General features: G+C 45.2%; 1 protein-coding gene across 8 annotated transcripts in view; it reads right to left on the bottom strand.

Annotated features, from left to right (window-relative positions):
- Window positions 1-8762: 8762 nt before the first annotated feature.
- The window catches only part of Celf1 (CUGBP Elav-like family member 1), a 72859-nt gene continuing 68198 nt past the window's right edge, over window positions 8763-13423 (bottom strand). For 7 of the 8 annotated variants that reach the window (XM_051144087.1, XM_051144088.1, XM_051144086.1 and 4 more), the window contains 3 exons: window positions 13171-13314; window positions 12554-12720; window positions 8763-9375 (listed from right to left, as the gene is read on the bottom strand). In XM_051144087.1, the coding sequence (XP_051000044.1) occupies window positions 12593-12720; window positions 13171-13314 (272 nt within the window). In that variant the 3' untranslated portion in view covers window positions 8763-9375; window positions 12554-12592. Of the gene's footprint in view, window positions 9376-11001; window positions 12466-12553; window positions 12721-13170; window positions 13315-13423 lie in introns of those variants that run through there. The other variant, XM_051144081.1, reaches the window with a different exon arrangement.

Here is a 13423-nt window from a genome sequence, read left to right as displayed (position 1 = left end):
GCTTGGTCCCTAGTTGGCGGAACTGTTTTGGAAGGCTGGCAGAGGCCTTGTTGGAGAATGTGTGTGTAAGCTTACAGGTTTCACAGGCCCAGGCTCTCCCGCTCAGCTACTACTCCAGCACCATGCCTGCCGGCCTTCCCACCAGCACGATCATGCACTCACTAAGCAAACCCGCAATTACACAATTTCTTTTATAAATTGCCTTGGTTATGCTTATGCTCATCACAGCAATAGAATAATAAGTGAGACACTGGCATTAATCTAACAGCAGCATGTCAAATGTAGTTTTTCAATACTTGAAATGTTAGGACAGAACAACTGAAAAACCAGTATTACTTACATATTTTATCAGCTGGGTGTGGTGGCACATGCTGGCAATCCCAGCACTTGGAAGGCAGAGGCAGGCAGATCTCTTTGAGTTCCAGGCTAGCCTGGTCTACAAAGCGAGTCTAGGATCGCCAAGGCTACACAGAGAACCCCTGTCTTGAAAAAATAAAGAGACAAAAACAAACAAACAAAACAAAACAACAACAAAACCAAACTGGGGCTAAGAAGATGTTTTAGCAGGTAAGAAACAAAACAAAACAAAACACCAAAACCCTTGCTGTTCATGCAGAGAACATAGGTTCAGTTCCTGGTACACACTTGGAGGCTCACCAACTTTAATTCCAGTTCCTGGGGCTCCAACTCTCTCTTCTGAGCATCAGAGGCACTAAGCACACACATGGGAACACAGACATTATGCATACAAAAAATACATAAATAATTTTTTTGGTTGTTTTTAAAAACAGGGTTTCCCTGTACTAGCTTTGTAGACCAGGATGGCCTTGAACTCAAGAGATCTGCCTGCTTCTGCCTCCCAAGTGCTGGGATTACAGATGTGTGCCACCGCGCCAAGTCTTAATTTTTTAAAACGATTAAAAAAAATTATGTAGATTGTTATTCCATCTGCGTGTGTGTGTGTGTGTGTGTGTGTGTGTGTGTGTGTGTGTGTGTGTGTGTGTGTGAAGAGTAGCCAGTGCTCTTAACCTCTGAACCATATCTCCAGCCCCAAGGAGTGGTTCTTAATCTGTGGGTTGTGACTCCTTTGGGGGGTCACATATTCTGAATATCAGATATTTATATTACAATTCATAACAGTATCAAAATTGCTGTTAAGTAGTAGTAACAAAGTAATTTTATGCTTGGGGTCATCACAGCACGAGAAACTGTATTAAAAAGTGACAGCAGGCTGGGTGTAGTGGTGCACGCCTTTAATCCCAGCACTCAGGTGGCAGAGGCAGGTGGATCTCTGTGAATGAGCTTAGCGTGGTCTACCAAGCGAGTCCAGGATAGCCAGGACTACAAGAGAAACCCTATCTCAAAAAACCAAAACAAACAAACAAACAAACAAAAAAGTCTAGAGTTTCAGGAATGATGAGGCAAGAAACAGCAGAGGGAAAGGGAAGGTAGGATGGGGAAGGGTAGACAAATAGGGTGGTTTTGAAACAAGACAGAAGACAAGTTCTAAGAGCTGGGAAGGGCCCAGCATTTAGTAGGATATTTATTCACTGAGTAGATTTTTCGAAGACAAAGAAAGGAGTAAAAGTCTCAGGAAGCAGGCTAACTAAAAAGCCAGACAAAAGGCCTATCCTCTGTGATTACATTTACTGAAAACATGTGGAGCACATAAAACTACTGAAAATATTTTTGTCTAGCAGTAGTGCCGCCTTTAAAAACAAGTGTTTGGGAGGCAGAGGCTGGTAGATCTGAGTTTTGGGCCAGGGCTACACAGACAAACCCTGTCTTGAAAAACAAAACAAAAAGAAAGATTAGTGGATAGGGATGGGATAACTATTAACCAATATGGACTTTGGAGTGATGAAAATGTCCCCATGTTAGGATATGCAATAGCGGCACCACTATACAAGCCAATGGGGTAGTCTCCCCCCTCCGCCCCCCGCCCGAGACAGGGTTTCTCTGTGTAGCCTTGACTGTCCTGGAGTCACTTTGTAGACCAGGCTGGCCTCGAACTCACAGTGATCTGCCTGCCTCTGCCTCCTGAGTGCTGGGATTACAGGTGTGCGCCACCACGCCTGATTGAATGGAGTAGTCTTACAGGGATGAATTCCCAAAATTTAAAAATCTTGCAGCTCACCAGACATTATAGCATAAGCCTTTAAATCCAGCACGTGGGAGGCAGAAGGTGGGTCTCTAACGTAAGGCCAGCCTGGTCTACATAAAGGGGGATCCGGATCAGCCAGACCTGTATTAAGTCTCTGTATCGGGGTACGGGACTTGCACATTCAAGAAGCTCAGAATGGCCTTTCCCGGTTGACATTTCAGGTTCTCAAGCCAATATAGCTTTCATTTACAAAAGCAAAAGCCCTCCCTACCATCGGGCCTTCCCCAGCATAGACAAAGGCAGAGTGTAAACCCCAGGTGGCAGGGATGGAGAGGGTTCCCGAGGAAGGTGGAGTCAGTGTTGGAAAAGTGACACTAGAGGACTGGAAAGAGACAGCTCAGAGGTCTTCCAAAGGTCTTGAGTTCAATTCCCAGCAACCACATAGTGGCTCAAAACCATCTATAATGTGATCTGACACCCTCTTCTGGTGTGCAGATGTACAGGCAGGCAAAATACTATATACTTAAAAAAGAAAAAAAAGTTATGTACAAATTCTGACTCAAAAAACTCCCCACCCCCCAAAAAAACACTAAAAACAAAGTTTACAAACTGGTTACTGCTCAGTTGTAGTGTTCTCTCAGCATGAATGAAGGCCCAGGCCCAGTTCCCAGCACTATCATGGACTGGATGTGATGATGCTTCCTGTCATCCCAGTACTTGGGAGGTAGGAAAAGGAGGACCAGGCATCCAATGTCATCTTCAGGTACACAGTTTGAGGCCAGTCTGGGCTACCTGGGACCTCCACTTCAAAAAACTGAAACAAGCTGGACACAATGGCTCAGGCCTTTATTAATCCCCACACTCAGGAGACAGAGGCAGTTAGATTTCTGTGTGTTCAAGGGCAGCCTGGCCTACACAGTGAGTTTCAGGAAAGCCAGCACTAGAGACCTTTTCTCAAAAACAAAACAAAACCCAAACAAGGAAAAAAACAAAAAACAAACAAACAAACAAAAAAAACCAAACTCCCAAACAAAACATCACAACCAAGCTACTTTTTTTGTTTGTTTTTTGAGACAGGGTTTCTCTGTGTAGCCTTGTCTGTCCTGGACTCACTTTGTAGACCACAATGCCTTGAACTCAGCAATCCGCCTGCCTCTGCCTCTCGAGTGCTGGGATAAAGGCGTGCGTCGCCACCACCTGGCTACAACCAAGCTACTTTTGACATCAGTTTTATTCTTAATTTTTGGGGTTCCAAGGATCAAACATAGGGCCTTTGCATGTTGACCTAAGCAGTGATCCACTAAGCTATATACCCTATGTTTACATGTGTATGGATGGCAGAGGATGCTACCAGACACCTTCCATAATTACTACCCATCTTACTTAGGAAAAAAAAAATTTTTTTTTATGTGTATGCCTATGCCCATGGAGGCCACCTTGTGGGTAAGTGCTGATACTCAAATCCCAGTCTTCTAGAAGCCCTATCTATCCAGCCCCATCTTCACTTTGTTTTCTGGGTTCTCCTTGAACCCAGAGAATAAAAGTGGCTAGACTGTCTGGCCAGCACACCTGAACACCTTTGAGTCTCTGCCTCCCTGGTATTAAGATGATAGTGTGTGCTGGCATGCCTGGCTTGTTTGTGTAGGTTCTGGAAGACTAAGTTAAGGTGTGCGCGCTCGCACGGTAAACACTTCACTGAGGGAGCCGTGTCCCCAGCCTCTGTTCTGGTTAAGGTACAAGGAAAAGCAGCAGCTTCAGGGTAGGTCCATTCTACCACTTCAGCAAAGGGTGGGTGCTGGGAGCCAAACAGGTCCTCTGCAAGAACATGCCTCACTTTCCCCGCCTTTCCACCCCTTGGAGTCAGGGTTTCACTATGTAACCTTGGCTGGCCTGGCCAAGAGTCCACTATGTTTAGAGACTTACCTACTTTAATCTGAGTGGATTAAAGCCATACACAGCCATGCTTCTCAGTCAAGAAAATCAAATGTGAGTCAGACATGGTGACTCATGCCCATAATCCCAGGATTTAGGAGCCAGAGACAGAAAGATACAGAGTTCAATGTCACTTCTCCTACATAGCTACTTAGGACTAAGAAAAAAAGAGAGAAAAAAGACCAGAGCAGGTGAAATGCAGAACCCTGAGACGATGCCCAATAGACATTGTACATTATTAGGGCATTTATTATCCTCAGACAAGATTCTTACTACACCCCTAAGATGTCCTTGGCGCTTGGATTTTCAACAAGTTCCCGAGACTGCCTTCACAAAGTGCTTCACCTAAGCTGGGCTTGGCTGTACACATCTTTAATGCCAGCATTTGGGAGGCAGAGGCAGGTAGATCTCTGTGAGTTGAGGCCAGTCTGGTCTACAAAGTGAGTCCAGGACAGCCAAGGCTACACGGAGAAACCCTGTCTCGGAAAAAAACAAAACAGAACAATACACGTAACCCAATTAAGCCTTGACTATCCTGTAGACCAGAAACCAGGCTGGCCTCCGACTTGCAGAGATCCACCTGCCTGTGACTCCTGAGTGTTGGGATTACGGGTGTGAGCCATCGCTCTCAGCTGTTACAAGATTTAATGTATAATTTGCCAGTCTTGTGATTTTATAAATGGTAAGTGGATAGAGGTGGGGTCTTTCTGTGTAGCATTAGCTGTCTTGGAACCTGCTTTGTAGACCTAGATGGCCTCAAACTCAGAGGTGGTCTCTCGGCTTCCGCCTTGTGATCCCACATCCAGCCTCCTCACACTTTTTTATTTTTTGAGACAGGGTTTTTCTCTGTGTTATCTTAGCTGTCCTGAACTTACTTTGTAGACCAGGCTTCCTCACTTTTTTTTTTTTTTTTAAAAGTCTGCAATTAACACAGGCTGGCCCTAAAACTTCCTGTTCTCCTTCCTCTGTGGTGCTAGAATTACAGCAATGGTGTACACTACCACTCCCATCTTGAAAAAGTACACTTCCAGCCAGGTGTGGTGGCACACGCCTGTAATCCCAGCACTCGGGAGGCAGAGTCAGGTGGATCGCTGTGAGTTCAAGGCAGCCTGGTCTACAAAGTGAGTCCAGGCCATCCAAGACTACACAGGGAAACCCTGTCTCAAAAAACAAAAACAAAATAAATAAATAAATAAATAAATAAATAAATAAATAAATAAATAAATAAAGGGAGTCCAGGACAGCCAAGGCTACACAGAGAAACTCTGTCTCCAAAAACCAAAAACAGAACAACAAAAAGAAAAGCATGGTGATCTAAAACACTAAGATGGGCTAAAGATATAGCTTGTCCACTGTGTGCTATCTAGAACAGACAGTGGCTTGGGCTTGGCATCACAAAAGCAAGCTCACAACCTATACCCACACTGTCTGTGGTAGCATAAATCTAGTAATCCCATCACTCAGGAAACTGATGCAGGAGGAGGCATAGGGCAGCCTGGATTATATTTAATGAAACCCTCTCTTTTTATGCTTTGTTTTGAGATGAGGTTTCTCTGTGTAGCCCTGGGAGTTGTTTTGCAGACCAGGCTGGCCAAACTCAGATCCACCCGCCTCTGACTCTCCAGTGCTGAGGCATACGCCACCATGCCCCAAGTAAAACTTGTCTTTAAAAAAACCCCAAAACAAAAGCAGCCAAATGGCTTAGTGAATAAAAGGTTTGTTGCCAGGCCTAATGAATTTGATTACTGAGACCCACTTGGAAGCAGAGGACAGACTCCTGAAAGTTGCTCTGACACACATGTACATGTTTCTCACAGAGGACCCAGACAGCGCCTCCAGCATCTATCTACACAGCAGCTCACAACTACCTGTACCTAATCCCAATCCCCTGTTATCTGATCTCCTCTCTGACCTCTGTGTGTATGTACACATATGCAGGCAAAGCCGCCCAGTACACATACAAATACATCTTTTGTTTTCTGAGACAGGAATTCTCTGTGTAGCCTTGGCTGTTTTGGACTCATTTTGTACACCAGGCAGGCCTTGAACTCACAGAGATCGATTATATCTAACTCAAATCTTAAAAATGACAAAATAAAGCTGGGTGGTGGTGACCGTGGTGCATGCCTTTAATCCCAGGACTTACATAGGTGATCAGCAGGAGTGAAGAGCTTCAGCAAGAGCTGGTCTGAACCAGTTTTGTGGCAGGGCAGCCACAACCAAAGAAGAGGAAGAACAAAAATTAAAGCTGCCAAAGTGTTTTAAGGTGTTCCCATATTGTAGTGACCTTGTAGTATGCAGACAGGTCAGTCTTGAGAGAAACTGTATTTTTCTTCAGGAGTTTTGTCTGGGTTCAGCTGAATCATTACCACCACCACCCCCCCCCCACTTCAGCAATCAACAACTCTGAAGACACAAGTTCTTCTCAAACAGTTTAATAGCAAATAAACAAAGGAAGGTACCACACTTGGCAGATACAAAATGACTTTTTGTCCGTGTGTCTGTGCAATTAAAACAGATTTAGGTTCCCCATTGGGACAAAAGGAAAAACACACAAAAAAAGGAGAGTCCTTTTAAACACATACTCCCTTGCTCCAAACTTTTAACAACTTTTTTCTTTTTTAATCCACTACACAAACTGTGATTAGGTAAGAAAAGCGACAAGGGCTCTTCTTGCCCTTTTTTTTTTTAAACCATTAAAGCAAAATCCATAATTTTCTACAGAGTACAACACAAGTTCACACACAAAAAAAAGACATCTTTTGTAATTCAAACAGGAAAAAAGGAAAGCTCAAACAAGGTCAAGGAAAAGCATTTCTACGGCTGAATCACGACTTTGAGTTGATTGAATCCCGTTGTTGCTGCAGAACAGACTGTGCGTTTGGTCATAGTGGCAATTTTTTTCTCTTCACATTGTGAAATCACTTTACATTGTTTTCTAGTAGAAAAGGCAAAAAACTGTACAAAACCCCTAGTGTTAAATACAACGTTTGTACCAATAAAAAACTCACACAGGTTTGTCTCCAAAATGTAAAGTTTCTTTTTTTTTTCTTTTTAAATTATTCACAAAAAGCAGCTGGAAATCAGAAAGGCAGCTGCCGCTCCAGGGTCTCAAATCCATTAAAACCACTACAGAACAATTAAAACAATCAGAGAGAAAAGGAAAAGGAAACAATGTCCAACATTTGGCATTTGGTTTTATCCACAGGTTTTCCCAGAGCTCCTCTTGGAATTGACAGCAAACTATATTGGCAAACACAGCTTCTCAGTACACAGGAAGGGGCCTCAGCACCTCCTGCCCACAGAGGTGCTCTGTGCAGTCAGACTGTGGGGCACACAGCAGGCTGTTTCATGCTAGGATCTGGCCTCTTTCCATCCCACTACCCCTTCCAGGACATTAAGCAGCCTACCTACAGGGGTCTCCCACTCGGCTTGCCTTTCTTCTTAGTAAGGTGGCCTCAAGCATAATATATTGGGCAACCTGTGGGGGCCCACAGTAGAGCTTCTGCTAGAGTTCCTTCTTCATCACCAGGGTGTGGGATGATGCTAGACAGTGCTTCTCCACCCCACCCCGCGCTGCACCCTGTCACTCTTTTCTGGACAATCTTGCTTCCACGTTTCCTCCCACCAGTGCTTAAGTCTCAGTGGGCTCTGTCAACAACGCCCACTGCCTCTGCTGTTCACAGACCCATCCCTGTCTACTCCTTTCCTCTAGCCTCTCCTCCTCTACTCACATTCTTCCAAGTCCCCAAGACCCTGAGGCTGGATGGTGCTACAAGAGAAGAGGGTAAGTTTCCCGTAGGAAACCAAGAACTGGCTGGCCTGGCACCTGGGGACAGTAGCTATTTGACTCTTCACCCAATTTAAAAATCAATTCTTGCCCTTACCCTAACTCTACTAGCTAAGTAAGAGCAGAGCCTAGTGAAGAGCCATTGTGGGGTGATTGGTGCCCAGGGCTGTAAACAGTGTGAAGACTGTAGTATTTATTGTGCTTGTCACCTAGGAAAAGCGCAGGCAGGTGTATTGCTACTCAGCGTGCAGATGACCTCCTCTGGGTAGTTAGAAGCACAGAGTCTTCCCTCCCTCCCGCTGTGATCTAGCCTTGATGTGCGTCCTCCCACCTACCCACAGCCACCTTTCCTTCTGCTTCTGCCTCTCTGGACCCCCTGAACTCCTGAGCAGAGCAGCCAGCCTCTTGGATGCCCCACTGAGACCCGGAGGCCACAAAGAGTAACAGTCTAAGTGCACAGGCAAACACTCTAAGGGCAACAGAGGAGAAAGTTGCCACTTCAAAATAAAACATACAATCTTGAAAAAAAATATCTACCCCATAACAATTTAAAACATCTTCTTTGAAACCCCTTTAAATCAGTCAGTTTTTGCACAAACTATAGAAAACAGAGAGGTGAAGGTGATAGATACGAAGGTGTGAAGAAACAGCAGGAAACATGCACAACTTGTTTTTTTCTGGGCATAATCTTAGTAGAAAGGAAAAATTCAAAACAAAAAGGCAAAAACAACACAAAACCCAAAAAAAGTTCAAAGCATCACATTTTGCTGTGGAGACTGTAAAAATAAGCATGGATGTGAGCTGGTTGAGCTGTGAGGAGGGGGACGAAGGACCTAGGGCTCCCCACAGGGAGGGCTGCTTCAGGAAGAACCACAGAAGGAAGAGGAAAAGGCTAGCTGGGGCCCAGACTTCAGCCTCCAGTGAGAAGGGAGGGTGGGGAAGGGTGGGGAGCACTTCAGGTGTGCTCTGCAGTTGAGAACTCAGAGAAACAAAAGTAACACATGCGGTCTCCTCAAGCCCCAAAACTGTATCAGCAAAATGTGTTCAGGAGCCTCAAAGATTTTAGTGACATCTTTTATTTCATTGTTTATTTCAAAGTTGTCTTTAAAACTAAGCACACAGAGGAACAAAGCCTGGAAGCAGACTGGCTGTGTGTTCACAGGAATACAAACACCACACGGCATGTGCTAGTAGGGCTGCTCTGAGACAGTTACAAAGAATTGGAATCACAAAATCAAGTGGTTATCTTATGAAGTTCTAGAAAAATAGATTTTTTTTTTTATATTCAAATGCAAGTTTAAATATTTTCCCTTCAGCAGTCGTTCTAGCAAAACCAATTTTGGCAGCACAAAAGGGAAAAAAAAGAAAGAAAAAAGAAAAAACAAAGAAAGAAACAAACATAATAAAATACACATCAGCATCAAAGGTCAACACAAGGTCAAAGGTGAGAGTTCAAGCATCAGAGAAGCTGAAGAGACAGGGATTTGGACGATGTACTTGACGCCACATCGACATGCTTTAGGCACAACGATGAACAAACGGCAGGAATCTAGAAAAAAAAACAAACCAGAAAGAGGGAGATCCACTGAGTTACACAGAGCAATACATCCAAACAGAGAGAGAGAAGAGGACACTCACTGTGTGCAGCCCTGAAATGAGGAGGCGGGGCAGGGCGGGAAACGACAGGGACTTTTGCACATGCTAACAATGGACACAGGGAAAAGTTCAAAAGAACATGAAGGACACCAAGAGAACATCCAACTGCCAGAGACAGAAGGGAACCTAAGGCTTGGATTTCCTGCAAAGCACCTAACACACCAAGACATCTGAAGCCAGCAGGGCCTCAGCAACAAAAGATGCTGACTAGAGTGGGAGGGAGGTTATTTAGAGTAAAGGGCCAGAGTTTCTTATTCAGACTTGGGATGGCCCTTTGTTCCCAGAAATCCAAGCCCTAAGCTTCCACATAGGCCCTGGCCACTCATGTGGAACCCAGGAGATGATGGCTGGGCTGCACGGAAGGCAAATCAATGGCATAATATAACTCAAGGGGGGGGGGGGGGAAACTACAGCAAAAAACACGAGTAAAAGCTCCACACAACAGAAAAGGACTGCTTAAGACTTCACTTCAGCCTCCATTCTAATCCGAGCCCTTTCACATCAAGACTTATAGGGGAGCAGCTTCTTCAACAAAACCATCTTTGGCCTGGGGAGAGAACTGTGCTCACGGATAGTGTTACTGCTGTGCTGATACACTGGGTGAAGAAGGAGAAAGAAGTCATGGTCTCCACAGCTGGCTGGCTGCCTGAGCAGAGCTCGGCTCCGCTGGGGCAAGTGCTCCTTTTAGAAATCACAAGTAAATATGAAGTTTGGGGTCTGTTCCAAAGGGGGTGGGGGAGGTGACATCTTTGCTTCTAATACCATTAGGAAGGTTTCATATGGTCCTGGAGCACAGGACAAATCTGTGGACAAATGGTGAAATGGAGAGACAGAGGGAAGCTGGGAGGAGGAGGAAGAACGTGGTGTTCTGGCCAAGGAGGAAGACAGAACAGAAGGTTGGGGAGCACAGCACTGGCAGCACCCTATGTGGCACAGCTCTCACCTCTGCCAATTCACAGCATTAATGTTAGCCTCCCCCTTGGACAGGTTACCTGGGCTGCAAATGGTCACAGAAAGTCAGTAGTTTCAATCATACACAGCACCCCGTGTGTACAACAATCACATTCTAGACCTACAAAATCCTGGCCTTTTCCAGAGATATAATTTAGGTAATAAATATTCTCCACCCCGGAGCTGTATAAAACTTCTATAAAAATAGAAACGACATTCTTGGTTCCAGCCGGTTGGGATTCAGAGCAGTGCCTGCCCAACCTAGCAATTTTTTTCTTTTCTTTTTTTCTTTTTTTTTTCTTTTTAAGTTTTTATCTTTTTATTTTTTCACATTTATTTTAAAAAATCCCATCATTACCCTGGAAGCCTTTAGAACAGTTTTATCTTGAAACACAGGACACTTTTCTCCCAGTGCGTAGAATTCAAGTTTACGTGGTTCAGCTTAAGAAGTGTGTGTTTCATGTGTATGTAAGAGGACAGCAGGCCAACTCATCACTCACTATGAGAACAGAACAGCTGTCCCACAGTCAATGGGACAACCCATCTCGAACAACTACCTGCTTAACAGCAAGATGGTCAATCCCTGTTTGTTATCCACAGGGACAGCATGACAGGGAGAGTGTGCCCATCTGACTTAGAGCAGGCTAGCCCCGTCTAATTTCCACTGCTAGGAGTCAAGACTTTTAAACGTGTGAGGTTTAAGCTTCCAAGGACCCTGGAACCCAGGCCCTGGCTGTGGCTGTTAGTCATATGCTTATGGGACTACCTCTGCTCAGATGCATATTCCCAACAGCATTTCTTGGAGCAGAAGCAGAGCCCAGAGGCTGGGTGGGACACTGGCAAAGGCTGGAGTTAAGACCCGTGAAAGGCAGAAGGGAGCTAATTGTAAGCGTGATGACAAAATGAACATGGCTAATACTGAGGTAAATGAACACTAAACTCATATGGAGCCTGTAAACTTCCTGTACTCTCTTCTGTCTTCAAGGGCAGAAGATGGGGCTAGAGGAAAGGCCTGCCAGTCCTTGGTGGGAACAACTTGGGGATCACCTTCACCGAGGAGGCCAGAACACACTTCTGCACCCTCTTGACTATTAGGCTCTGCTCACATACAGCATCCTGGCCTCAACGACCTTGACTCAGGCACACCAAGAAGTAGATCCCTCCTCCCTCAACCAGATGGCTTTTGATGGCTCTGGCCACAAACCGCACCCTTGTTGGCTAGATGCTGCAAGACCTTCTTAGGTCTGCCCGCATGAGAAAATTGTGGCCAGGGAAAGAGGCAATATTCCTTGCTGTGGTGAACTTCCACAGACTTTCTTCAAAGGAACTGTTGGAAATGGGCATGGTCTAAGTTCATACCGAAATAAACTAAGAATGACCTCTTTGGCTGTTTCTCCCAAACATCCAGCAGCCAGGCAGGATGATGCAATCACTACCAATGGTGGGCTGGGGTGGCGAGTAACGGGCATCTCCCTGTGATTTGCATATTTCAGGCTAAATTAAGAAGTGCTGTATTTCCTGAGACTTGTTGACCTCCTTTTAGGCAAGAAGGGCAGAAATCCAGGACAAAAATCAGAAAAATAAGTGGCATAAACCCAGCATTTCCACAGAGAGCAGACAGTTATGAAGGGGCCTAGATGGCAAGCCACCTCGCCCACTCTGCCCTTGTGGTGCATTAGATCTTAGTTCTCATTCTTCCCACCCTTGCACTCAGGGAGAGAGATTTGGGGGATCCATTTTCTGTTCTGCTTAGTCCTCTCTTTCGGTGGTTTGGGGCACATTCTGACCATCTTTTAAACCCATTTCCCCTTTCCTCAGGGTGGACTGGTGTTGGTCCTTCTCAACATACTGGTTACAAACACGGCAAACTTTAAATGAAGGGAAAAAGAAGCAACAAAACAAAACAAAAACCCTCAGGATATGGCACCTAAACTCCAAAGTAAAACACTGGAAACCAAAGCACAAACTTGTCCTCTGTACGAAGCGACACTCCCACAGAAGGCAGTAGCTGAGTCTTCTGGGCAAGCTGTGCCTGCGAGAGTGGCAGGGATCAGGGTCCAGGGCTGTCAACACACAGCCTTAGGGCTTCGAATGCTTAAGGGTGCTCCTCCCCCACTTACCAGAAGATCTTCTCACTCCAGTCTCAGAGGGGAGCACAATCAGTAGGGCTTGCTATCATTCTTCGAACGTTTGAGCTGCACTTTAAGCCTCTTCATTCCAATCTGAAAGCCGTTCATGGACTGGATGGCAGCTTGAGCTGAGACAGGATTGTCATAACTTACAAAACCTGTGTGTCCAAGCAGAAACCAAGGTGAGGGACCTAATAAGGCAGAGTCTCCATCCTCCTTGTACAAGAGGTTATCGTTTCCTTTTCTTTTCTTTTTCTTTTGGTTTTTCAAGACAGAATTTCCCTGTGTAGCCTTAGCTGTCCTGGAACTCACAAACTTACTGAGTTTTGTTTGTGTCTATTGCAGCACCCCCACCCCCCAATTGTGGCAGTAACATCCACATGAAACCAATTAGGCTCTCAATGGTACCACCTGACATCTGCCAGCACCTTTTCTCTTCCTTTTTGAGCCATTTCTATACACCATTTCCTCTGGCTCGAAAGAGGTCTTAGGATCTGCTGGGGTCAAACTCAAATGCAGCTTTCTCTGAATTTGTCAGCAGCTCCTCTCTCTTTCTCGATGGCAAAATATTTAATCCTATTCTGACACCAGAAGAGAAGCCAACATACCAAAACACTTGCTCAGGTTTGTCTGCTTGTCTATGAAAACCTTGGCAGACACGACATTTCCAAAGGGCATAAACATCTGCAGCAGGTCCTGGTCTCCAAACTCCTGGGGCAGGTGATAGATGAACAGGTTGGCTCCTTCTGGACCTTCAAATACCCATTGATGGAAGAGTATCAGTGTTAAGTATGCTCATCACCCAGTGCCAAAGGTCTCTCATTCCTATCTATACCAACACTAGCAAAATCTCAACAAATT

Source organism: Acomys russatus, chromosome 4 (assembly GCF_903995435.1).
Source record: "Acomys russatus chromosome 4, mAcoRus1.1, whole genome shotgun sequence".
In the NCBI taxonomy this organism is placed as follows: Eukaryota; Metazoa; Chordata; class Mammalia; order Rodentia; family Muridae; genus Acomys; species Acomys russatus.
Note: the sequence above shows the minus strand (reverse complement) of the source record. Positions and strands in the feature narration are given on the sequence as shown.